Here is a 27,087-nt window from a genome sequence, read left to right on the forward strand (position 1 = left end):
AAAGTTGTGGTGCATTTACATAATGAAATACTATGCAGCCATAAAAAAAGAAGGAACTCTTACCCTTTGCAAAAGCATAGATGGACCTGGAGAGCATTATGCTAAGTGAAATAAGCTAGTCAGAGAAAGCCAAATACCATATGATCTCACTTATATGTGGAATCTAATGAACAAAATAAGCCGATAAACAAAATAGAAATAGAAGCATAGATACATGGAACAGACTGACAGCTGTCAGAGGAAAGGGGTGTGAGGGGACTGGATGGAAGAAGGTGAAAAGAATAGCCAAAGAACATATATTCATGGCCCATAGACACAGACAGCAATGTGATGATGGGCAGAGGGAAGGGGGTGCAGGGGCTGGATGGAAGTGAGCAAGGGTGGGGGAGGAATGGGAACACCTGTAATAGTATCAACAAAAAAAAATAAAGTTAAAAGTAAATTAACTAATTTTAAGAAATACTACTGGTTTACCTGTTTGGGCAGTGGGAACAAGGAATTCTTATCAAAGGTGTCCTTAGCCTGGCTCCATGTGCCATCAGTGACGATGCCTGTAGAAGGATAAATAGAAGACCTAATATAAATTCTTCCAAATTAGCAGCTTCAGCCCCTGGATATAATAATAGCATACCAGAATTCTGACAAACCCTTGAAAGTTCAGGATCTCTAAAAGATTTTTTTAAGAAATCTTTTTAACCTCATAGGTTAACAAAAGTTTTATTATTCTTAGACTTCCGCCAAGATGGAGGTGTAGATGGAAACACTGTACCTCCTCCCACAACCAAGTATTAAGCCAACAAAGTTTTAGTAACAAAAACGCAGCCAAAACACAGAAAATTGACCTATACAGAAGTCCAACAACAACGAACCATTCAGCCAGATCGATAAACCAGCAAAAAATCGAGCAGCAAGACAGACCGCGCAGGCCCCAGGGGTGGGAAGCAGTAGAGGGGACCACTATTGCCCCTCTTTGACCCCACTCCCACATACAAACTCACAACCCAGCAACCTGGGTGGCCCTGCCCTGGTGAACATCTAGGGCTCCACTCCTCATACATAACAGGCGCGAACAGACCAAAACATGGCTCAAGAAGAATTCAAAGTCCCAGAGCCAATAACTCTAAGTGACCAAGAAATAGCCAACCTATCAGATGCACAGTTCAAAACACTGGTGATCAGGATCCTCACAGAACTGGTCAATTTTAGTCACAGATTAGAGGAACAAATGAAGGCTAAACTAATTGAAATGAAGGGAAATGCACAGGAAACTAATAGTGATGGAAAGGAAACTGGGACTCAAGCCAAGGGAGTGGACCAGAAGGAAGAAAAAAATGACCAAACAGAAAAGAATGAAGAAACAAGAATCCAAAAATATGAGGACAGCCTTAAGAACCTCCAGGACATCTTTAAACATTCCAACATCCAAATTATAGGGGTACCAGAAGGGGAAGAGGAACAGCCACAAGTGGAACACTTATTTGAACAAATAATAAAGGAGAATTTCCCCAATCTGGCAAAGGAAATAGACTTCCAGGAAATCCAGGAAGCTCAGAGAGTCCCAAAGAAGTTGGACCCAAGAAGAAACACACCAAGGCACATCATCATTACATTAGCCAAGATTAAAATGAAGGAGAGAATCCTAGAAGCAGCAAGAGCTAAGGGGACAGTCACCTACAAAGGAGTCCCCATCAGACTGTCAGCTGATTTCTCAAAAGAGACCCTACAGGCAAGAAGGGGCTGGAAAGAAGTATTCCAAGTCAGGAAATCCAAAGACCTACAACCAAGATTGCTCTATCCAGCAAAGCTTTCATTTAGAATGGAAGGCCAGATAAAGTGCTTCTCAGATAAGATCAAATTCAAGGAGTTCATCATCACCAAGCCCTTATTATATGAAATGTTAAAGGGACTTACCTAAGAAAAAGAAGATAAAAAAGATGAACAGTGAAAGGACAGCAAACTCACAGTTACTAAGAACCACACCTAAAACAAAAGCAAACTAAGAGGACAGATAGATCAGGAGTGAACCATAGAAATGAAGATCACATGGAGGGTTAGCAACAGGGGAGTGGGAGGAGGAGAAGTGGGGAGAAGGTACAGAGAATAAGTAGCATGAATGGTAGGTAGAAAATAGATAGGGGGAGGGCAAGAATAGTACGGGAAATATAGAATCTAGAGAACTTGAGACATGTGGACATAAACTAAAGGGGGGAAAGGTTGGGGAGGGGGTGTGCAGGGTGGAGGGGAATGAAGGGGGGAAACAGAACAATTGTAATGTCATAATCAATAAAATATATATATTTTTAAAATCTTACTATTCTTGTTGAACTTCATTCAGAAATACAGGTAAAAATACATAACAAAGCATTTTGGGACTGGAGATGTAACAATAAATGGGACAGCCTCTGTGTACAGGAAACAAAATAAGCTCGAGGGGAAAGGAGACAAGTTAAAGGGCCATTTAATGCACAGTAAACAGCATCTCCTTCAAACCAGTAAAAGGCATCTACAAAAAAATGTACTGCTGATACCATATTTAACAATGTTCTTTGAGACTGAGATAGAGGTAAATATGTTGTCTTTCACCACTTCTAATATACCTCAGACTGAAGGCCCCAATTATTGCAAAAAGGCAAGGAAAAAATGTTATAAAGATGTGAAAGGAAGAAGTATCAATGACCCTATTTGCATATAATAATGATACTTACATAGAAAGACCTAGGGAATCTACAAAACAATTTCTACAACTTAAAAATCAATTTAGAAAATCACTGAATACACAGTTGATATGTAAAACCCAAATGTTTTCTTACATAGTCAAAAACTTAAAAGTAAGTATTTAATTCTACTTACAAAGGACACCAAAACTAATATGTCTCATAATCATTTCCCTATGGCTATACCACATACTCTAAGAAAAACTTAAATTAATAATTACCACATTAATATTAAATCAATAATCTTAATGAGCTTTAGTTAAAAATACATCAGTGTATAATAATTTACTGAGTAAGCACTATGTTAGTCACTGTGGGAAAAAACTGAACTAGTTAATAGAGTAGGCTCAAACAGGATGAGCTACTTGAAACAGTATCAAAGTTCTCATCCTCAAACACATTCATGGAGGAGTTAGATAGCCATACATGTTCCAACTTTACCACCATAGATACTCAACACTTTTCCAATAAAATAACCAAGGTTCAAGTTGGCAGGTTAGGTGGAACAGGTTCCACCTATATGTATCACACCTACCCAAGAATTACAGAGAAACTATCATTATAAAGAGTGAAAGGGATGTCACAGTGTAAATGATGTGGCTACCCCCAATGTGATGAGCTCTGAACCTCATTTCCATGCTCAACAAAAGGGCAAAATTCCCAATAGCAGCACCAAGCCCAGAGCAAATTTCTCCTCTACGGGCAAGGCGATACAAAATCTACAACAGAAAACTCCATATGAGAAAATTGTGCCTAATCAACAATTTTAGAGAACAGAAAAAATGATTATACAAAGTTCTAACATAATGTTATTTAGATAACATGAAGCTAAACTATAAAGGAAGCTAAAATAACACAGAAAGGAAAAAGCTTGGTCAATTCCCTACGCTTCATAGTAGAACAAGTCTTACTTTGCATTTTCATAAGTAAACTGAAAAAAGAAATCTCCATATTTTCAAGAGACATTAAATTTTGCATCTAAAAATACATTTAACTATGCAGACAGGATCAAAGTAATTTGTAAAAGCTTTTTGAATGGACAAAAAAGCAACAAAGGTGATTCAAAGGTATAAAAAGACTTGAAGAAAAATTTAATATATATATAATATATATTTGTACCTATTTATGATAACAAGTTTGTAATAGAATGTGAGCTAAGATCCAAGAATGCTATATCTTTGTCAATGAAGATATCAACTAATGGCTGCTGTATAATAGACATATCAACCATAAAAATACTGGGTCTCATCAAAAATAATGTTTTAAATATGGCAAAAGAAGGTGTTTTATCCTTAATATATATGGTGTGCCTATAACTACAATAGTAAATATAGTACTAGTTAGTCACTGCATCTTAAGAAAGTTTTAATGGGCTAGAAATAGATATGAGTTTACTTATATTAATGTTCATCATAGATAACACAAAAAAGCTAAACTAAAACTAATACAAATACCCTACCATCCTGAACAAAAATGAAATAAACAGTAAATATACATGCCCTTTTAAGCTCAATAAATATATATTAGTACAGAATTCAGATAATGCCATCATTCCTTTGTTTACTCCAGTTTGGTCTGTTTGGGAAGGTATTTTTGCTTATGTTTTGCTTTGTCTTGTATTATTTGAGAGAAAAGGCAGAACTTAAATTTTTTGACCACTTAACAATGTATCATGTTCTAGGTCTAAAGAATAAGCTTCAAAAAGTCATTTTTTGTAAGATCTGTGTGGAAAAAGCTATTTTAAATTACCTTCCTTCACGGAAGCAATGACCAGTCTTGACTTTACTCTTGTCCTGGGGAAGCATGCTGCTAGTAGAGGTACCGTCTGAGATACTTGGCTTTCCTTCAGTTAAAAAATTAATTAAATATAGATTTTCTTTATTAAATCTATTTTTATTAAATCTTAATTAAAATATAGATTTACTGATCAAAATAAGATTATAATAAGTCATTGTTAAAATAATGAAAATGGAAATTTCCAGTACATATCTTCCAGTATGTAAACTGGAAGATCACCACATAGATCTTTATGCCCAGAAGGCAAGGAAGCATTCAGAAAACAAAACAACTGGGCACGTCCATGGCACATGGAAGCCAATTGTAAAGAGCTCTCAATGGCCCAACTGGAACAATGTGAGCAACAAAGTAATCTAGTATTCAGATCATAACCCAAAGTATAAAATAAATATAGAGGACTTCCGTCAAGATGGAGGCATAGGTGGAGATGCTGTGCTTCCTCACACAACCAAGTTTAGGGACAACTAAATATTAGCAACAGAAAACACAGCCAGAACACAGAAAATTGAACTTTTTGGAAGTCTGATAACAACAAATTCTTCAGCCTGACCAGTAAGAGGGGCAAAACCAGCAGCTGGCAGAGCGGGGTAGCACAGGAAAACTCAGTCAGATGGACTCAGGTGCGCGGAATCCAGGCCCAGGGTTGGACCTGGTGGGCAACTCAGCAAGCAATCGCGGGGAAATAGCAAGGGAGCAGGGCTGCGGGTTGACTGTGGGCGTGCATTCGTGTGTAGATAAACAAGCGAGGGAGTGGGCGCTTGGTCGAGAGCCAGCAGCCCCAGCAGCAAGCGCTGGTGGAGGGCACCGCCATTTCCCTGCTCTAACCTGGCCTCCACATGCAGCGTCATAATACAGCGACCTAAGTGGCCCTGCCCTGGTGAACAACCTAAGGCTCTTCTCCTCACCCAGTGGGGAGAAACAGCAGAGGGGGCCGCCATTTCCCCACTCTGACCCCGCCTCCACTACAACGTCACAACCCAGAGACCTGGGAGTCCAAGGCTCTGCTCCTCACACTTAAAGGGTGTGAACAGACTAAAAATGGTTCAAGAAGATCTCAAAGCCCCAGAGCCTATAAATCTAAGCAATGAAGAAATAGTAAAACTCTCAGATGCACAGTTTAAAACACTGGTGATCAGGATCCTCACAGAATTGGTTGATTATAGCCACAAATTAGACAAATATATGAAGGCGAAACTAATTGAAATGAATGGAATTGCACAGGAAACCAATAGCGATGAAAAGGAAACTGGGTCTCAAATCAATGGAGTGGACCAGAAGAAAGCAAATAATGGCCAAACAGAAAAGAGTCAAGAAGCAAGAATTCAAAGAAATTAAGAGAGTCTTAGGAACCTCCAGGACATTTTTAAACGCTCCAACATTGAATTATAGGGGTACCAGAAGGGGGAAAGGCACAGCCACCAGTGGAAAACTTATTTGAACAAATAATAAAGGAGAATTTCCCCAATCTGGCAAAGGAAATACACTTCCAGGAAATACGGGAAGCTCAGAGAGTCCCAAAGAAGTTGGACCCAAGAAGGAACACACCAAGGCACATCATCATTACATTAGCCAAAATTAAAATGAAGGAGAGAATCCTAGAAGCAGCAAGAGCTAAGGGGACAGTCACCTACAAAGGAGTCCCCATCAGACTGTCAGCTGATTTCTCAAAAGAGACCTTACAGGCAAGAAGGGGCTGGAAAGAGGAATTCCAAGTCATGAAATCCAAAGACCTACAACCAAGATTGCTCTATCCAGCAAAACTTTCATTTAGAATGGAAGGACAGATAAAGTGCTTCTCAGATAAGATCAAATTCAAGGAGTTCATCATCACCAAGCCCTTACTGTGTGAAATGTTAAAGGGACTTATCTAAGAAAAAGAAGTTAAAGAAACATGAACAGTGAAAGGACAGCAACTCACAGTTATTAACAACCACACCTAAAACAAAAGCAAACTAAAAGGACAGCTAGATCAGGAGTGGAAACATAGAAATAAATATCTCAAGGAGGATTAGCAACAGGGGAGTGGGAGGAGGAGAAGGGGGGAGAAGGTACAGAAAATAAGTAGCATAGATAGTAGATAGAAAATAGATGCAGGGGCAAGAATAGCATGGGAAATATAGAATCTAAAGAACTTGAGACACATGGTCATAAACTAAAGGGGGGTAATGGTGGGGATGTGGGGGTAGGGTGGAGGGGAATGAAGGGGGGAATAGAACAACTATAACAGCATAATCAATAAAAAAATTTTTTTTAAAGTTACAACTACATATATACATATATACTTCCTAATATAGAAAAGTATTAGTTAAAAACTCTTTATATACAACACATTCTATAAAATACACATTTTTTTTTTGCAGGGATACAGTCTCAGAAACCATACAGAGCAGTCCCCAACATGAAAGGGCCTCAGACAATAGGCGACCTTGGCCTACATGTCCCAAGAAACCCCAGAACCGACACACCCAGTGGCCAGCTTCAGACCACACCAGAGCACCACTCAACCACCACCACACCACAAATGACACACCCAAAGGGCATACTCAGCAGGCACCAGAGCCCGGCTAAAGCAAATCCTGCTCCATAGGGTTAGCCCCTACAGACAAGCTCTCCCACTGTGGTAATGGCCAGAACTTACAACCAAGCAGCCTGAGGATCAATCTCTCTGACTGACATGTCAACAGCAATCAAGGCCCAATACAACAGGAGGGCACACACAATCCACACAAGAGACAAACCTAGAACACCCAGCTCAGGTGACCAGGGAGACTGCACCATTGGGCCCCAAGGGACACTTACTACATAGGCCACTTTGCCTAGACCAGGAGATGTGGCAGCTCTAGAAAATACCTAAAAAGAAACACAGGGAAGCTGCCAAAAGAAGAGAGAAAGAAACATGTCCCAAGTGAAAGAACAGAATGAAACTCCAGAAAAGAGAACTAAACAAAATGGAGACAAGCTACAGGATGTAGAGTTTAAAAAATTGGTTACAAGAAATGCTCAATGATCTCAGTGAGACCTTCAACAAGAAGACAGGAAACAAAAATGGAGATAGAACCCATCTCATGGGTGGATTATGAAAATGAAAACATATATGGTATGCCCTAAAACAATAAATGACTTTTATATTAAGTACAAAATATAGAAAAGTGAGATAGGCAAAAAAAAAAAAATTGGACCATAATAACTTATAAGTTAGAAACAATCCAGAGTGGTTTCCTTTAAAAACCCCTAAGACCTGACTGCCTCCCATTTGCCTGCCTCTCACTTTGGAGAAAAAATTCAGCCTGGACTTCCCTCCAAGGTTACAGTCTTACCCCATTCCCAAAGGTCATTCAGCAAGACAAATGCTAATGCTGAGACTTCCTAGGAATGAGCCTTCCTAGCACCATGGGACCTCATTATCCAACCAAAAGACTGGTCATAAATGCATCCTTTGGATTAATTTAAGACCAAAAGGGGATGTGCGGACAAAAAGGAGCCACATACAAAACCTGATAAGCTCAGGGGAGGCCTGTGTGGCAGGTCTACAAATCAGAGACTTAAAGAAACCACATAAAATGGTCCCGAATCAAAACTTTTTAACTAAAAGCAGTTCATGGTGGGTAGTTATGTCCTAGTCTAGAATTTTCCGAACAAAGTCAATCTTTACCATAATTGAGCCTAGTTATCTTTTTGCAACTATGATAACATATTTATGGAATGTCCAGTTAACTTCCCTTTTTCTGAACCGCTCAGGAACAACCATGCACAAGAGCAGAGACCACAAATCCCCTCATTATTATTGGAGACCACAAATCCACCCATTTTATTATTATCACAATAATTTTTGACTTAACTACCATGTACCTACCTACATAAAAGAAGTATGCGTCTATCATTTTACTTTTTACCCAATCCCAGAGATTTCCTTGCTTTGCTTTTCCTGACTCCCCAATCTATCACCAACACATTTCATGTGACCGACCCCCTTATGCCTCCTCCTTTGACCATAATGTATAACAAAAAAGGCAAAACTGCCACTTTCCAGAGCATTTTCTCCATATGTTGAGGTTTTGGCAATTATTATCAGTGTGGCTCAAGTAAACTCATAAAAATTCTTTAAAAAAAAGAAGAATCAATCAGAAATGAAAAATACAATAAATGAAATGGGGAATAAACTATAGAAAATCAACAGGAAGTACATGAAGCAAATAACCAAATCAACAATTTGAGAAATAAGAACACAGAAAATACCTAATCACATGAGCAAAAAGAAAAAAGAAAGCAAAAAAATGAGGATAGTTTAAGGGCCCTTTGGGACAACATCAAGCATACAAGCATTCACATTATAGAGGTACCAGAAGGAGAAGAGAGAGAGCAAAAAATTGAAAAACTATTTGAAAGCTATTGATGGAAAATTTTCCTAATATAGAGAAGGAAATAGACATATAGGTCCAGGAAGCTCAAGGAGTCCCAAACAAGATGGCCTCAAAGTGGTCCACACCAAGACACATCACAATTAAAATGCCAAAGATTAAGGCAGTGAGAGAGAAGCAGATAGTTACCTACAAGGAGTTCCCATAAGACTGTCAGCTGATTTCTCAACAGAAACTCTGTAGGCCAAAAGGGACTGGCACAAAATATTCAAAGTGATGAAAAGCACAGACCTACAACCAAGATTACTCTACCCGGCAAAGCTCTCATTTAGAATCAAAGGACAGATAAAGTTTCCCAGACAAGAAAAAGCTAAAGGAGTTCATCACCATCAAACCAGTATTATATTAAATGTTAAAAGGAGTTATTTTTTTAAAAAGATCAAAGCTATGAAAAGTAAAATGGCAATAAATATATATCTATCAATAACTGAATCTAAAAAACTAAGCAAACAAGAACAGAGACAGAATTATGGATATGGAGAGAGTTTTAATGGTTGCCAGATGGGTGGTATGTATGGGGGAAAGGGTAAAAAGGTGAGGGGATTAAGAAATACAAGTAGGTAGTCACAGAGTAGCCATGGCGGTGTACAGCATAGGATGGAGTAGTCAAAGAACTTATACGCTGACCCATGGACATGAACAATGGTGGGGGGACTGCCTGAGGGAGTGGGGGGTATTGAGTGGAGGGGTATAAAGGGGAAAAATGGGACAACTCTAATAACATAATAAAATATAATTTAACAAATAAAAAGAAAATAAAATGCTGAGATTTATTTCTATTTTAACAGAAGACATCAATGAACATAAGCTATAATCATAATTTCAAAAGCACTGATTTTCCCAGCTTTTTACTCACAAAAAATCTCATTTTTCCTTCACACAAAATCACTAGAGTTCTAAATTTATATACCATTCAAAACAGTTTTTATAAAATAACACCATTTTATCTATCTCCAAAGCATATGGTACTACATTACCAAATAGCATATAAAAAAAACTATTTTTCCCCAAAAAAAGCATTTATCATAAATTTACTTCCAGAAATGCTGAAGAGCTGGGAGGAATGAGTATGTTCATATGTGTGTTTCTACTTGTCTACTAATACTCTATTTGAACTTGTGTATTTTACAAAATCTTACCTCTGCTGAATGGTGAATTATGTACAAGTGAGTAGGTGTGTGCAAAGGATGCACTGGTAGAAATGGACACAAAGACACCTTCTGAGGCCACTTACAGGGCACGAAGAAAAAAAAAAGGCCTGTAAATGTTTAAATAAAAAGGCCTACAATGATACAACAATAACCTAAAACTTGAACATAACCCAAATTCATTTCATAAAGACATTTGGTAAAGGCATTCTTTTAAAATGAAACACCACGAATATAGTCTCCCAGACTTTAGATACAAGACTTTGAAAAAACCTTTGAGTAAATTTTTTTTTTACCTTTTATACAAATCAAAGTACTTCAAAAAATCTTGTCTTAGTTATCTGTAGTAAAATAATACTTCTAAGCACTGCCGTGGCCTCTTTATTAATGAAGCAATACTTCTACTAACTTGTATTCCAAATCAAGAACAGATCTCACATTAGAGAAAAACCTAGCAACTTTTCTAAATCATCTGAAGCTGGAGGGAACAATATAATGACAAAAATTAGAACAATGTTTTTATTGCCTAGAACAGTGTTCTAATCAAATTTAGCCATCAGTCAACATGGAGAGCTTAATGATTGTGAGAAGAAACCCAAACAGCAGCCCCAAAATTATAGTTAGCAAGAATTATGTCCACGAAGTATCTGACTATTTTCCCTTGTGCCACTGCTTAGTGCTCTACTACGGGTTCAGAAACACTAATGCTCATTAAAAACGCAGATGGAATGAAAGGGTGCATTCCCTATCTGAGTCCTCCAGCCTAGGGTCTCTCTTCTCCAAGGGCAACCGATGACCAGTTTCTTGTGTGTCCTTCCCAAAACGACAGGAACATACATGGATATTTTAGCATTACATCCTACATTTGATTTGTTCATTTACAGCACAAAATTTAGCAAGCAGCCAGACACAGTAAATCATGGAAGTAAATCTTCACAACAAATCACTATTACAGACAGATGTTATAGGACATTACAATAGTACACAAGTGAATGCTACATAAAAGGGAATTCCCCGGACTTCCGCCAAGATGGAGGCATAGGTGGAGACGCCGTGCTTTCTCACACAACCAAGTTTAGAGACAACTAAATATTAGCAACAGAAAACATAGTCGGAACACAGAAAATTGAACTTTTCGGAAGTCTGTTAACAACAAATTCTTCAGCCTGACTGGTAAGAGGGGCGCAACCAGCAGCTGGTGGAGCAGGGTAGCACAGGAAAACTCAGTCAGATGGACTCAGGCGCGCGGAATCCAGGTGCAGGATTGGACCTGGTGGACAACTCAGCCAGCGACCACAGGGAAACAGCGAGGGAGCGGGGCTGCGGGTTGACTGTGGTCGCGCATGCGTGCGTGGATAGACCAGCGAGGGAGTGGGCGATTGGACGGGACCCAGCAGGCCCCAGCGGCGAGCAGCATCGGAGGGCACCGCCATTGCCCTGCTCTGACCCCGCCTCCACATACAGCGTCATAATCCAGCAACCTGAGTAGCCCAGCCCTGGTGAACCACCTAAGGTTCTGCTCCTCACCCAGTAGTGCAAAACAGCACAGGGAGCCGCCATTTCAGGGCTCTGACTACGCCCCCACATATAGCGTCACAACCCAGCGACCTGGGAGTCCAAGGCTCCGCTCCTCGTACTTAACAGGCGCGGGCGCAAACAGACCAAAAATGGCTCAAAAAGATCTCAAAGCCCCAGAGCCTATAAATCTAAGCAATGAAGAAATAGCAAAACTCTCAGATGCACAGTTTAAAACACTGGTGATCAGGATCCTCACAGATCTGGTTGATTATAGCCACAAATTAGAGAAACATATGAAGGCGAAACTAATTGAAATGAATGTAATTGCACAGGAAACCAATAGCAATGAAAAGGAAATTGGGACTCAAATCAATGGAGTGGACCAGAAGAAAGCAAATAATGGCCAAACAGAAAAGAGTCAAGAAGCAAGAATTCAAAGAAATTAGGAGAGTCTTAGGAACCTCCAGGACATCTTTAAACGCTCCAACATCTGAATTATAGGGGTACCAGAAGGGGAAGATGAACAGCCATGAGTGGAAAACTTATTTGAATAAATAATAAAGGAGAACTTCCCCAATCTGGCAAAGGCAATAGACTTCCAGGAAATCCAGGAAGCTCAGAAAGTCCCAAAGAAGTTAGACCCAAGAAGAAACACACCAAGGCACATCATCATTACATTAGCCAAGATTAAAATGAAAGAGAGAATCCTAGAAGCAGCAAGAGCTAAGGGGACAGTCACCTACAAAGGAGTCCCCATCAGACTGTCAGCAGATTTCTCAAAAGAGACCTTACAGGCAAGAAGGGGCTGGAAAGAGGTATTCCAACTCATGAAATCCAAAGACCTACAACCAAGATTGCTCTATCCAGCAAAACTTTCATTTAGAATGGATGGACAGATACAGTGCTTCTCAGATAAGATCAAATTCAAAGAGTTCATCATCACCAAGACCTTATTATACGAAATGTTAAAGGGACTTATCTAAGAAAAAGAAGTTAAAAAAACATGAACAGTGAAAGGACAGCGAACTCACAGTTATTAACAACCACACCTAAAACAAAAGCAAACTGAAAAGACAGCTAGATCAGGAGTAGAAACATAGAAATGAAGATCTCAAGGAGGGTTAGCAACAGGGGAGTGGGAGGAGGAGAAGGGGGGAGAAGATACAGAAAATAAGTAGCATAGACAGTAGATAGAAAATAGATGGGGGGCGGCAAAAATAGTATGGGAAATACAGAATCTAAAGAACTTGTGACACATGGTCATAAACTAAAGGGGGGGTAATGGTGGGGACGGGGGTGTAGGGGGGAGAGGAATGAAGGTGGCGAATAGAACAACTGTAATGGCATAATCAATAAAAATAAATAAATTAAAGAAAATGAAAAAGAGAAAAAAGGAAATTCCCAACAGCATACTAACTACTAACTACTACAAAACTGACCATGATCTCCTCCTTCTGTAACATTGCTTATGCAGTGTTATAGCCTGAGGTAAAAAAAAAATGCTTATATTAATGAGTGTTTGTAAATTAGTTCAATATAGCTACCTCATTCTGCAAGACACTGTCAAACCTATACTCCTGCTGAACAAATTATCTACACCACAGGTGGCAAACACAAGACCCTTGGGCTAAACCGGCCCTCCTCCTTGTTTTATCTGCCTGGCACCTTGTTTCTACCCAGCAGCAGTGCCAGGCTCTCTCTTAACAGTTAAGGAGTAGTTACATTTATACAGTCCAAAAATTACATTCGGCCATTTGAAGGCAACCGTGAGGCTGATATGGCCCCCCGTGAAAATGAGTTTGACAGCCCTGATCTACACGATCATCTGACACAAAGGTATAAATGTGTTTTACAACATGACCCCACTCCCTTCTCCACCATCAAAACTAAAATGGATGATTAACTCAAGGAAAACCAATATACTTTCCAGTGACATATGAAATGATGTGGTGTGATCACTGTCCTACGCTGGATTCCCTCTCAGAAATGTGAGCAGATTTTAGGAAGGGAGTCATTCAGTGGTGACAAAAAGAGTAAACACAAGTAAGCACAGAAAAGAGGACAGAGTGATCAACTGAGCTAGGTATATTGACAAGCATATCAAGGGTACCCACATCAAGGGTGACCATTGGAAAGAATTCTTCATTCCATACAAGAAAAAAAAAATGAAGAACGTTCAACCTCTAAAATTTTAAGTTTCTGACTTTTTATGTGAAACTCTGTATATGACTGAAATGCATAGATATCAGTAAAATTCTTTTATCAAATGTAATTTGAGATCAGATGGAACCATTTAAAAGTTCAAAATTTAATTTCATATTGATTTAAATATCTGTAAGTTGCATGATTCTAAGAATATAAAAGAATACAAAAATATCCAGTGTCCTATCAGAAACACCAATAGACCCAAAGAACTGCAAAACCCAATCAAGTAAACATGCTGATGGGAAGCTGCAGATTTCTGTGGGTGGCAGGACACTAAGTAAATAAACCATGAAAATGACATCTTTAGCTCATGATATATACGGTGATTCTAAAGTGTTTAGTATGAGTTAGGGTAGTGCAAAAACTACTCCGATATTGGCAGCTCTGGGTTTCATGTCTGATCAAAACCTCTGTTCAGAAAAGATAAGAAAAAAATATAGTCGATTACCCGGGATGGTAATTTCCTTACTGAGAAAACATCTTTGAACTTTAGGAATATTTAGAATTAAGTAGTTTGAAGAGTTTCACTTCCAGTGATACAAGCAAAATTGGCAAAAACTATTTTTAAAAACACAACCATTTAAAGTCTGGAAATTGTCCTAAGGTTGTATTTGAAAAAATAAATATTATTCGAGAACATCTACTAAAATTTGGTATTGGGACAGTTTATGGCATCTGAGCCGTAACCTGTTTCCTGCCTTGCCCCAGCTCCAGTTGACAGAAGCCCCATTCCACGTAGTGTGGCCCACAGAACAGAGCTCCCTCTCAGCTCTTAATCAAGGCTTACTGTGTACCTTTCACAGAGAAAGGTACGTCATCAGCATCCAACTCCATCCCCTCCAACTCCAAGTTAAAGAGGCTCAAGTCCTGGTGACTGTGGCTAAGAGAGCAGAGGCTCCCTTCCTCCGCCCAGGCTCCACCTATAAAACAGAAGCTTTACCACAGGGTGGTAGACTGAGATTGCTGGGGCCACACTATCCTCACCCCGGTTTGCTCATAGGAACCCAGAAGTAGCAAGCCAGAGGCTGCTGCCCAGTCCTGTGCCCGGAACAGAACGGGGCTCAGAGCGTTTGCACTGGACGACAAGCAGACTGTAAGGGCTCTGAAGCTCTTTCAAAAGTAACTGACTGTATTTGAAACAGAGTGTGAGGAAGTTCAACCTTAAGGGTGCCTTAAAAACAGTGCCCCTCTTCACTGAGAGCAACAAGCTAAATCACAAGTCAGCTAGTTCATGAGAAAAAAAACAAGGAGATAAAGCTAAGAGGAGCGCACCTGCAGTCAGAACAAACCTCACAGAGTTGCCACAAAACTACCCTCACCATAATTTAACACCAGACCACTGAGCAGCTTATGCCCTGGGGCACCACACCAAAATGCGGAGCAGTCAGCTGGTAATTAGTGGAGCCTGATGGGCAGGAGGCCAAAAGAAGAAGGCAGCTTTCAAAGAAAGATCTAGGCACTCAGAGAGAACTCTGCTAAAACTCGACTAATAAAACAAACCAAAAAAAAAAATCTGAACTGCACAATTTAAAAGGATAAATGTCATGGTATGTGAATCATATCTTCGTAAAGCTGTTATTTTACAAAATGTAAAGTGCAACGGAAAAAGAATGTTCAACCTAATTAGTAAGACAGGCATTTTTACCACAATTTGACACTATGTTATCTCAAGGTGGGTTTCCTCCCTACACAGTAAGCTACATGAAGGCAAGAACTTGGCCTGCTTTTCTCACTTTTATATCCCAGCTTCTAGCAGAGTAAGCTATCAATGAATACTGCTGAATATATAAAGGAACACTGGAATGCCTTCTCCTCCTACATAATTTCTCATTCTATCCCTTCATTTTCTTGCATTTCAAATGTTGATCTATCCTTCACTTCCTCTGTAATACTTAAGCAGTTTCTGGTATAAATGAAATTTAGAGTCTCAGATCTTCCTTTGTTATAATTTGTGATCATTCCAGTAATCAATAATGTAAGAGGCAAAAATATCTACTGTACAAAATATTGACTAATAAAAGAACAGCCAAGCACTTTATGTGTAAACACTGTAACTGTGATTTAAGCTAAAACTAATTGTTTTGGCTCGTACTGTGACATGCTCATAAAACATCATTGCCTACTTATTTTAAAGCATGTCTCCTTTATTAACCTAAGTCTAATTATATTTACCTCAAACTAATAAAACTATAGCTCTTTAAAACATTGTGCATTACAATTGATCAACTTTATATTTAGCGAGTTATGTTTCAATATGAACTTGTGCTTATTAGCTTGAACTTCAAACAGCAAGTCTCCTCACACTTTCCTCTTCCACAGAGGCCTGCACACACTGCGCTGGTGATGAGTGGTCCAAATGTGAACAAATGTGAAACCATCTCTTAAGAAACTAGTGGGTAAGTGTACAGTAACTGCTCTCCTCATTCTAAAATCCTTTTCCAACAAACATTCTTCCTACACCCAGGTTTAATTCCTAAATATTTAAATACTTCAAATTGATAATGAATTCAATAATACGTAAGTTCAGCAAATTTTTATTCTAATACTCACAGTACATCTAACTGGGCCAGATACTAGGCACCTGGGACAAGAAAACAAAGACCCCTGCCCTCAGGGAGCTTCTTTGTTCTCCGTGTGCGCCGGAAAGCTCCTTCCTTCCTTTGAACTCTGATAGTTTGGGGGGGGGGGGGGGGGGGGGGGGGAACAACAGAAAACTACATATTGAAACACTGTTTATAAATAATGAACACTCATTTTTTAAAAAAGTCAAACCACTTCTAGAATTTGTATACATCTAAGAAAGAAAACTTGGGCACGGGCTTGGGGAATAACTTACTAAGATGCGTCACTGGCCGTGCCATTGTCTTGCTATGTGATCCCGAACACGTCCTGGGGCTTCCAATTCCCTCTTTTATAAACTAGTAATAAAGCTCCAAGAAAGTTCTGGGGGAAAGCTGCTCACGAATTGTAGGCAACTGTTATAAAACTGTAATCATTTACGACTATCATTTTTTTGGCTAATGGATAATAGGATGAGAAAAGTAGAGCTGAGGTTTTCCCCTCTTCCACCTATATAGTAAATTGGAAATGTATTATAAATACTGTTTTCCATCACTGTGGCTTATCATCTTTAAAATATATACAACCCAGTTAATGTAAATTATATTCTTAAAATATAAATAAAATCTTCAAGCAATTTATTTCCCTGAGGAAATTTTATAAAATGAGCTTTTTTCCCCCTTTTCTCATTAAGGATTATAGGGATAAATATGCAGGACTCCTGTCAGGCTGAGACGCCGGCTTTCGCAGCCCATGCTGCAGCACAAGGTAACCTGTCACCTGGTGCGCTGTCTCCAACAGCCTGCAGGCATCTGGAATTACGGCTGGCATGTGACTGGAAATGCTGGAACCTACAACAATATTTTCCAAAACTTTAATCAAATTTCCTATAAAACTGAAAACTATTTTTCTCATAGTACTAGTTTGAATCAATAAAATCTCACACCTTTGCTGGCATAGCTCAGTTGTTGGAGCGTCATCTCATATACGGAAAGGCTGGGGGTTCAATTCCTGGTGAGGACACATAGCTGGGTTTCAGGTTCTCCCCCCAGTTGGGGCACGTATGAGAGGCAACCGGTGGGTGTTTCTCACATGCCTCTGTCTCTGTCTCTCTCTCTCCCCCTCCTCCCTTCTTCTCTCTCTAAAATCGACAAGTAAAATCAACAAGCACATTTTAAACTTCTTTTAACAAAGAAAGAAAATCTCACATAGACAAACTATAAAGATTAGTGAACACATTTGTAAGGACTACTATTTTTAAAGGATTTCTTTTACCCACTTGAAAAGGAAATGTAGGACACAGAAAAATAGTGCACCTCATTTCCGAATACTCAACAAAATTTTTCTAGTCCCAACAGAGTAAAAACGCAAAGAACAAAGGGTTTCATGCCTTCAATAAGTTGAATAGACACTCCATTACAGAGAAAAATGCCAAGTTGGTAATTTTTAAAACAAGCTTTGAAAAACTAAATACCACAGTGCCCTCTACTGTCATGTTAAAGGACCTTAATTTCTATAATAAAATAGTTTTGTACATTTCTGAAACTTTGGTCAATATAACCAAATAAAAAAGAAACAGCTTTTCTTAATTAATATATTATAGTAAACTTTAACTTCATAAAGAGAAGAAAAATAGGTGACTTATACTATATCTAATTGCTTCAAGTATATCTAGAAATAGTATTCTCATACCCCCCAAATTGTTTTTCTCATTACATTATTTTATTTTATAACTGCCTCAGGAGTAGAGGAAGGATAAGCTTAGAACATAAAACCATGTTACAGGAAAGGAACTAACTCTGTGAAGGGAATAAATATCTTCAGTGAGACCTGCAGAGACCTGTGCCCCAGACGACATGCCTAAAGCAGTGCTCTCCAAAGAGGGTTAAGTATAATGACACAACGAGGCGCTACAGAAAGTATTAACATTCCCTCCTTGGGCTGGTGTGTTAGATGATAATGAGTAAGGATGTGTGGGGTCCTGATAGGAAAGGAGAAGTTCCGTAACATGGAGTGTTAACAATGGCACTCCCAAAGAAACTGGAGGCACCCACAAAGACTCTGTTGAGGAAAGTCAAATTACACAATCACAATGAACAAGTACATGGCAGAGCTGCTTCCTTCTTAATCTCACTTCAAAATCTCCCTTGGAATTAAAAATCTAACCGGATATGACAATAACTTTAAAAAGTAGAAATTATAAAGATTAATTGCACTGTAGATTCACATTTCACTATCATTAACTATGAACCTCACCAAAAGGATATATTAATGCCTCAAAATAATGGATAATGATTGTCCATCACAATTAGCAAGACTTTTTTTTTTTAACCCTCACCTGAGGACATTTTTTTAAATTTTATTTAGTTATTTTTCTTTTTTTTATTTAGTTATTTTTCAAGTACAGTTTTTTGTCTATTTCTCCCATCCCAGCCCCCCCTGCCCTGTGCTCCCCACCTCCCTCCCATTTAGGACATTTTTTTTCATTGCTTCAGAGAGACTAAGGGAGAGACGGAAACATTGATGTGAGAAAAAAACATTGATTGGTTGCCTCTAATACACTCACAGACTGGGGATCAAACCCACAACCCTGACTGGGAATTGAACCTGCCACCTTTTGGTTACAGGACAATGCTCCAACCAACTGAGCCACACTGGCCAGGGCAAGGCATTTCAAATAGGTTATTTCATACTAGCTCTTCCTTTTTTTATATTTATTTTTGTGCATGTCTTATGAAGCACATCATACATTAATATATAGAAACTGTATATAATCATAGATAAACATGTAGTATACCTGTTAGAATTATACCTTTTTTTAAAATCAACTATGGGATGTAATAAAAATAATTTAGAGTTCACTGGCCTAGGGATACGCTTGTCCCTTCTACAGAATCTATAATTAAGAAAAATTTTAGTAAGTGTTATTACAATTAAAGAAGCCTTCAGCGGAACCTGACGCTTGAAAACAAAAGCCTTCTGCACAGAGAGATGACTATAAACAGCAGCTAAATAAAGCCCCTCTAGTCAACATAAAAGTGACAGACCAACAACTGGGGAGCTGATCACAAAGTAATCACCTGTGTTGTTAGGCTATTATTTACTTTCTCCTCTTGTATATAAATACAAATATAAAAATGGCAAACATCTTTCTTAATAGTAAACTAAGTTAATCACTCTTTCCTCTATAAACTCCTGGTTTTTTATTTTCATACTTTATCTTAAATACTAGTTATTTAGGTATGTTTTCTCTCATACTTGTTCACTAAAAATTCTAGAGAAAACAATTTCTTGCTTATTTTTCTGTAACCCAAATTGTGTACTTATTGGATACTGGCTATTAAATAAATAATGACAATCAATAAAGACTTTCCACGTGATTTACCAACATGACCTTCCAGGTCCACGTGTAGCAGAATTCTATGCTTCTTATCCACTGGCCAACTAAAGGGAACAGCATAAATGTCCATCCTGACAATCAAGAAGTCAAAGGTTACAGTGGTCCCAAGGACCAGCTATCTCCTCAGTAAAAATATTTTACAAAGAATAGCATATAATGAAGGAACCATGTTAGTAGGAAATATATATATATATATTAAATCCTTACCTAAGAACATTTTTTCATTGCTTTTTTAGAGTGAGAGGAAGGGAGAGAAATATCAACATGAAAGAGAAGCATCAGTTGGTTGCCTCTCGTACATGTCCAGTCTGGGGATCATACAACCCCGAGCCAGAGATTGAACCCACAACCCAGGCATGTGCCCTGTTTGGGAATTGAACCTACAACCTTTCTGTTACAGGACAATACTCCAACCCACTGAGCCACACCAGCCAGGGCCTAGGCAATATTTTCATGAGTCTATTCTTTCCTCTCCTTTCCCTTTCCTAAACTCTGTATTTTAAAATACAGACTTTGTATAGCTGATTTATTAAGAAAGTATTCCTCCTAATTTTATATAAATATTCATTTCTTCAAAATAGCAAAAGGAGATTGAGGATTTTCTTTGATGTGAGAAAGAAAATATAATAAGTTTTAAGTTAGAGTTATTTGAATACAGTAATGCAATGAGTAAGCCACTAATTTTGATGGCCTTCAAAGACATGTTTTTCCACCAATTCAAAAGAACCTATGCATCTCAATGTTCGTAGCAGCACAATTTACAATAGCCAAGTGCTGGAAACAGCTTAAGTGCCTATCAGTAAATGAAAGGATCAAAAAGCTGTGGTACATTTACACAATGGAATACTATGCAGCTGAAAGGAAGAAGGAACCCCTATCTTTCATGACATCATAGATGGAACTGGAGAGCATTATGCTAAGTGAAATAAGCCAGATGGTGAAAGACAAATATCATATGATCTCACCTATACATGGAACCTAATCAACAAAAGAAACAAGTGAGCAAAATATAACGAGAAACATGGAAATAAAGAACAAAGTGACAGTGACTTGAGGGGAGGGGAAACGGGGATAACTGGGAGAAGGGGAAGGGTCATCAAGGAACATGTGTAAAGGACTCATGGACAAAGACAATGGGGGGAGGATGGAATGGGGGTGGTGGATAGGGCCGGGGAGAGCAACAGGAGGGAAGCAGGGGCAACTATAATTGAAAAACAATTTTAAAAAAGGGAAAAAAAGAAGTGTTTTTCATCAATGTAACATTTATTTGTAGCTTTCAAAAGCCCCAGAATGAGGCAATTTATTTATGGTGACCTGCAGCATTAACAAATGCAAAATTATTTACTATAGAATAAATAGAGCCATAAAATACCCTTAATCTCAGAGTCTAGAAAAACTACTACCCTGGGGACTTCAGCCAAGATGGAGGCATAGGTGGAGACGCGGTGCCTTCTCACACAACCAAGTTTAGAGACAACTAAATATTAGCAACAGAAAACATAGCCAGAACACAGAAAATTGAACTTTTCAGAAGTCTGTTAACAACAAATTCTTCGGCCTAACCGGTAAAGGGCGAAACCAGCAGCTGGTGGAGTAGGGTAGCACAGGAAAACTCGGTCAGATGGACTCAGGCGCGGAATCTAGGCGCAGGGTTGGACCTAGTGAGCAACCAAGCGAGCGATGAAGTGAGCGACCGCGGGGGAAACAGCAAGGAAGCAGGGCTGTGGGTTGACTGTGGTCCCGCATTGGTGCGCGGATAGACAAGCGAGGGAGTAGGCGATTGGACCGGAACCCAGCGGGTCTCCACAGCAGGCGGCGGGGAGGGCGCTGCCATTTCCCTGCTCTGACCCCACCTCCACATACAGCGTCATAACCCAGCAATTCTGAGTGGCCCGGCCCTGGTGAACCACCTAAGGCTCTGCTCCTCACCCAGCAGCGCAAAATAGCACAGGGTGTCGCCATTTCCCGTTCTGACCACGCCCCCACATATAGCGTCACAACCCAGCGACCTGGGAGTCCAAGGCGCCGCTTCTCACACTTAAAGAGCGCGAACAGACAAAAAATGGCTCAACAAGATCTCAAAGCCCCAGAGCCTATAAATCTAAGCAATGAAGAAATAGCAAAACTCTCAGACGCACAGTTTAAAACACTGGTGATCAGGATCCTCACAGAACTGGTTGATTATAGCCACAAATTAGACAAATATATGAAGGCGAAACTAATTGAAATGAATGGAATTGCACAGGACAGCAATAGCAATGAAAAGGAAACTGGGACTCAAATCAATGGAGTGGACCAGAAGAAAGAAAATAATGACGAAACAGAAAAGAGTCAAGAAGCAAGAATTCAAAGAAATGAGGAGAGTCTCAGGAACCTCCAGGACATCTTTAAACACTCCAACATCCGAATTATAGGGGTACCAGAAGGGGGAAAGGAACAGCCACCAGTGGAAAACTTATTTGAACAAATAATAAAGGAGAATTTCCCCAAGCTGGCAAAGGGAAATAGACTTCCAGGAAATCCAGGAAGCTCAGAGAGTACCAAAGAAGTTGGACCCAAGAAGGAAAACACCAAGGCACATCGTAATTACATCAGCCAAGATTAAAATGAAGGAGAGAATCCTAGAAGCAGCAAGAGATAAGGGGACAGTCACCTACAAAGGAGTCCCCATCAGACTGTCGGCAGATTTCTCAAAAAAGACCTTACAGGCAAGAAGGGGCTGGAAACAGGTAGTCCAACTCATGAAATCCAAAGACCTACAACCAAGATTGCTCTATCCAGCAAAACTTTCATTTAGAATGGATGGACAGATACAGTGCTCCTCAGATAAGATCAAATTCAAGGAGTTCATCATCACCAAGCCCTTATTCTATGAAATGTTAAAGGGACTTATCTAAGAAAAAGAAGTTAAAGAAACATGAACAGTGAAAAGACAGCGAACTCACAGTTATTAACAACCACACCTAAAACAAAAGCAAACTAAAAGGACAGCTAGATCAGGAGTGGAACCATAGAAATGAAGATCTCAAGGAGGGTTAGCAACAGGGGAGCGGGAGGAGGAGAAGGAGGGAGAAGGTACAGAAAATAAGTAGCATGGACAGTAGATAGAAAATAGATGCGGGGGCAAGAATAGCACAGGAAATATAGAATCTAAAGGACTTGAAACACATAGTCATAAACTAAAGGGGGGGTAATGGTGGGGATGGCGGGTAGGGTGGAGGGGAATGAAGGGGGGGAATAGAACAACTGTAACAGCATAATGAATAAAAAAATTTTAAAAAAAAAGAAAAACTACTATCCTAACATGTTACATACACCATGCTAAATACTTTACCTTCATTTAATTCCCATAAAAACCTGCTGAAGAAAGTAGCATTATTGCCCTAATTTATAGATAAAGAAACCAAGGTTAGACAGGTTAAGTACATTTCTCAAAAGTAAACACAGCTTGGGCTAGAACCCAGTTCTGTCTAATTCAAAAATGCATGCCCTTAATCAATACTTTTTGTCAATTCCATATAAACATTTAATGTTCAATGAAAAGTTTTAATATATAATTTTATGTAGATGTCTTCAGTCCCAGAAGGCCCTGTACCAGAATTAAAACATTTGGAGATAAACAAATAAACCTGAAGCATCTGAAAGAGATGATCAAGAAGTAAAAGATAGAAGCCAAAACACTCATAAAATTCTCCAGTATATAATGACTACAGGTAATTAAGGATATGTGGTTAAAGATTCAAGAATAAATACACAAAGGCCAAGCTGCAGGAACCAACAGTACTGCAGAAAAAATAGACGGAAATTAGCAAAAGAAACATTTCAAACTTGGAAGACAGCGGAAAGGATGATCAAGGTATTTGAGCTGGACCTGGAAACAGAGGATTTCAGACATCAGAGATGAGGAAGAAGCATTTGATACAGAGAGAATAACAGGACAAAGGCATACAGCAAAACATAAAAAACAACTGTTTTGGGAAGTAGTTCTGAGTACCTGAAGAAGGGGTTTTTGAAGGATATGGTGGAGAAAGAGATGAGCAGGCAAGCAGAAGTCTGACCTGCAGGGCTGTGGATGTCACTCTAGACTCTGAACTCCATTCTTTATCTAAAATGTAAGCATGGAAGGTCTCCAGAAAAAGAATGAAATAAGCAGACCCGGATGTTAAAAGTTGAATTAACTTTCTGAAACGGAATTAGAAAGATGGCAAAGTGAAGGTTAGAAAACAACTTCAATTAATACAGAGTAATAGCACTGAAAAAAGCCAGATACTAAAGAAGAGTTTAAATACCACCTACACACCCTGGCCAGTGTGGCTCAGTTGCTTAGAGCATCATCCTGTAAACTAAAAGGTTGCAAGTTCAATTTTCAGTCAGGGCACAAACCTAGGTTGGGGGTCTGATCCCCACCCCTACCACCCTGCTACTCCTTTTCCATTTTCACCCATCCTGACCCCCCACCCCCTTCCTAAAAACAATGAAAAACGTTCTCAGGTGAGGACAAATAAATACCACCTCCACTGTGAAGATCCAGGTAGTGGGTCCCTCCCACCTTTGTCCTCCTAAAACATGATTCATGTTATAATTACCACACAATTGGCTTATACAAAGTCCTCTCCTTAAAGTCCCCTGAAGGCAATAGCCAAGTTCATTCATTTTGATACCCCCAGTACCTATGGATGAAAGGCTCTAGTTTGGAGGCAGTAACTGGCTTTCCTTGATACTGTGGCCAAAAAGCTATCTTTATACTACGATACAGATTCCTAGTATCTTCCTTAGTTTCCTAGACATATAATTAGATCGGGCTGTTTCTCTACCACTTTGCCAGATTTACAAGAGTCAACCTCAAAAGAAGGCTATGAAATGATCAAGTTTAAAAAGCATCAAACAGTTACCTCATCTATGTGTATGGGTTGTGGTTTCTCATAAAGGGTTGTGAGGAATTTCCATATACACTCCATTATATATTTCTATAATGGGTAACTGTTTCTATTGATCATATACCATTTGTATTTTAAGAAAAAAATAATGTTTTCAAGAAGAAGAATTAAATAGATGCCACCTCAATAATCTGTGGTTTTTTAATCTTTTCACCATTTCCTTATGATCACACACACATAAGTTAGTTGATGATGTGCTACAATACCAGTCTCATCTCTTTAGTACATATATAAACAAAGTCAAAAATAATTATGAAAGAAAACAATCGAAAGCTACACCAAAGTTCATTAAATTAATCAAAGTAACCACCATTAGAATCTATCTCCTGGTAGGCTGTTTTCCCTAGTAGATCTCTAGAATTACAAATTTAAAATTCAATCAGTAACAGTGGTATGAGTTATAATTCTGAAAAGGTTATATGTATACAAGGACAGGCAACACGCAAAACACAGAATTATCTTTTGGAGGGTGGGCCCCTTGTAGTAGGCGTCTACTGCTAGGTGAGTGTTCTAGGAACCCATCTATGTCAGTGTACCAGCTGGTGTTGTTGTGAGAGGCTGCATTTGGCTTCAGTGGATTTTTTTTTTGAAGAGTCTCTTTCAATGCATTTGCCCATTTCCTGATGGGTGATTTATGAGCACACCTGCCCACACTGCACTGAGTGTTCAGCAATTTCTGACCAAAAATGTCATGCCCCACCCACCTCCCTATTCACCTGATCTCATTCTGAGTGACTTATTGTTTTGTTTCCCTGGATGAAAAAAGTCTTCAAAAGGAAACATTTTGTCAATGTGGAAGAGGTGAATCAAAAATAGCAGAAGCATTAAAAGGCATAAAAATCAACAAGTACAAAGACTGTTTTGAGTAGTGGGAAAAAACATCTCGATAGGCATACTGAATCAAATGGAGAGCACTTTGAAGGTGACTGAATTTTAAACATGTAAGAATAAATACACAATTTTTTATAAATAAACTGGGTTTTGGGGGGTCTTTTCATACTAGGATTAAGCAAATAATATGACAAAGATATGCCATATATGCTATAAAATAGATAATAGAATATGCTATATGCTGTTGATAATGCCATAGATACTGAGAGTAAGGTTTCTCACTGTCAAAGGAAGAAGTTACAAATAAAGAAGGAACAGAGGCCAGGATGACTGCTGTGGTATTCGATGAACTCATGATATGTGTGTATATATATTGGACTACGTATGTACACAGACACAGAGATTCCAAAGTAGAGATGTAGAAGCACACAGGGGTCAGGATATATACACGGATATTCTAGCTCTACCCACAATACCCAGTGATAATGGACAAACCTCCAGCCCAGATCTTAGTCTGGGAGAGGGGAAAACACAGGGTGGCCTGGACCATCTTAGTGCACCAGAAAGCAAGTTCTCAAGAAAAGATAAGCCTGTCAAAAAGAGTCCTGGAGTGGAACTGAAAGGTCTCCCAAGGGCCCCAGAGAATAATCTCAGAAAAAATAAATAAATAACAGTACCACTGAATTATAACCCAGAGGATAAAATAAATATCCATAATTCCATACAGACATAAATAAATTGAATAAATAGGAAGAAACAGTGTTTCCATATGGAAAATTCCAATCAATAAATATAAAAATAATGATGTAAGTAGAACATTATCATTAGAACACCACAGCAATAACTGTTATAGGCAAGATCTACTGATGGATGCAAAAATTAGCAGGCAGAAATTTGAAGAAAACAGGATATCTGGATAGTCTCAAAATAACCCCTTTCCAACATACTTATTAATTTCAAAGGGGAAAAGGATAACTTTCCAGTAAAGAACTCAGCAGACGCCACCTTCACAAAGTGACTGGGGTTAATCCCATCAAGCCACAGTGACATCACATACTCTGTGCTAACAAAGACATGTCACACTGCCAAAAAGGAATAGCCTCATTCTAATGATGGAGAAACTATGAGTCAAATTCAAACTGAGAGACACTCTCTGAAAATAACTGGCCAGTATTCTTCAAAAGTATCAAGACCATGAAAAGCCATCCTCAAGGCCTGAGGAGCCATCACAAACTGGAGGAGACAAAGATGATTCGACAATTAATGCAACACAGGTTAGATCCTAGACCCGAGCAAAAGGACATTAGTAAAACTGATGGATTCTGAAGCAGTCAATAGTGTTGCATCAATGTTCATTTCTTAGTTTAGATAACAACTCATTGGGAGATAATTCTCCATAAGTCATTTGTATTTCTGTACGTCTTACGAACATTGTCATATGACATACAGAAATAGCTACGCTTTTGTTCTCAACTATGTTTTCAAAGATGTTTATATAGTGAACTGCCTTTGAAGACTGAGATGTCTTCCAAATGGAGCAAAGGGCAGGTTTGCTTGCAA

At 38.9% G+C, this 27,087-nt stretch overlaps 1 protein-coding gene across 1 annotated transcript in view; it reads right to left on the minus strand.

Annotated features, from left to right (window-relative positions):
• Window positions 1–27,087, minus strand: part of DTWD2 (DTW domain containing 2) — a 78,225-nt gene that overhangs the window by 40,015 nt on the left and 11,123 nt on the right. Inside the window, 5 exon segments of the mRNA XM_053665280.1 lie at window positions 475–575; window positions 578–666; window positions 4,464–4,515; window positions 4,518–4,557; window positions 10,069–10,158. Of these exon segments, the coding sequence (XP_053521255.1) occupies window positions 475–575; window positions 578–666; window positions 4,464–4,515; window positions 4,518–4,557; window positions 10,069–10,158 (372 nt within the window).

This window comes from Artibeus jamaicensis, unplaced genomic scaffold, assembly GCF_021234435.1.
Source record: "Artibeus jamaicensis isolate MK-2021 breed Jamaican fruit bat unplaced genomic scaffold, CSHL_Jam_final contig_402, whole genome shotgun sequence".
NCBI lineage: Eukaryota > Metazoa > Chordata > Mammalia > Chiroptera > Phyllostomidae > Artibeus > Artibeus jamaicensis.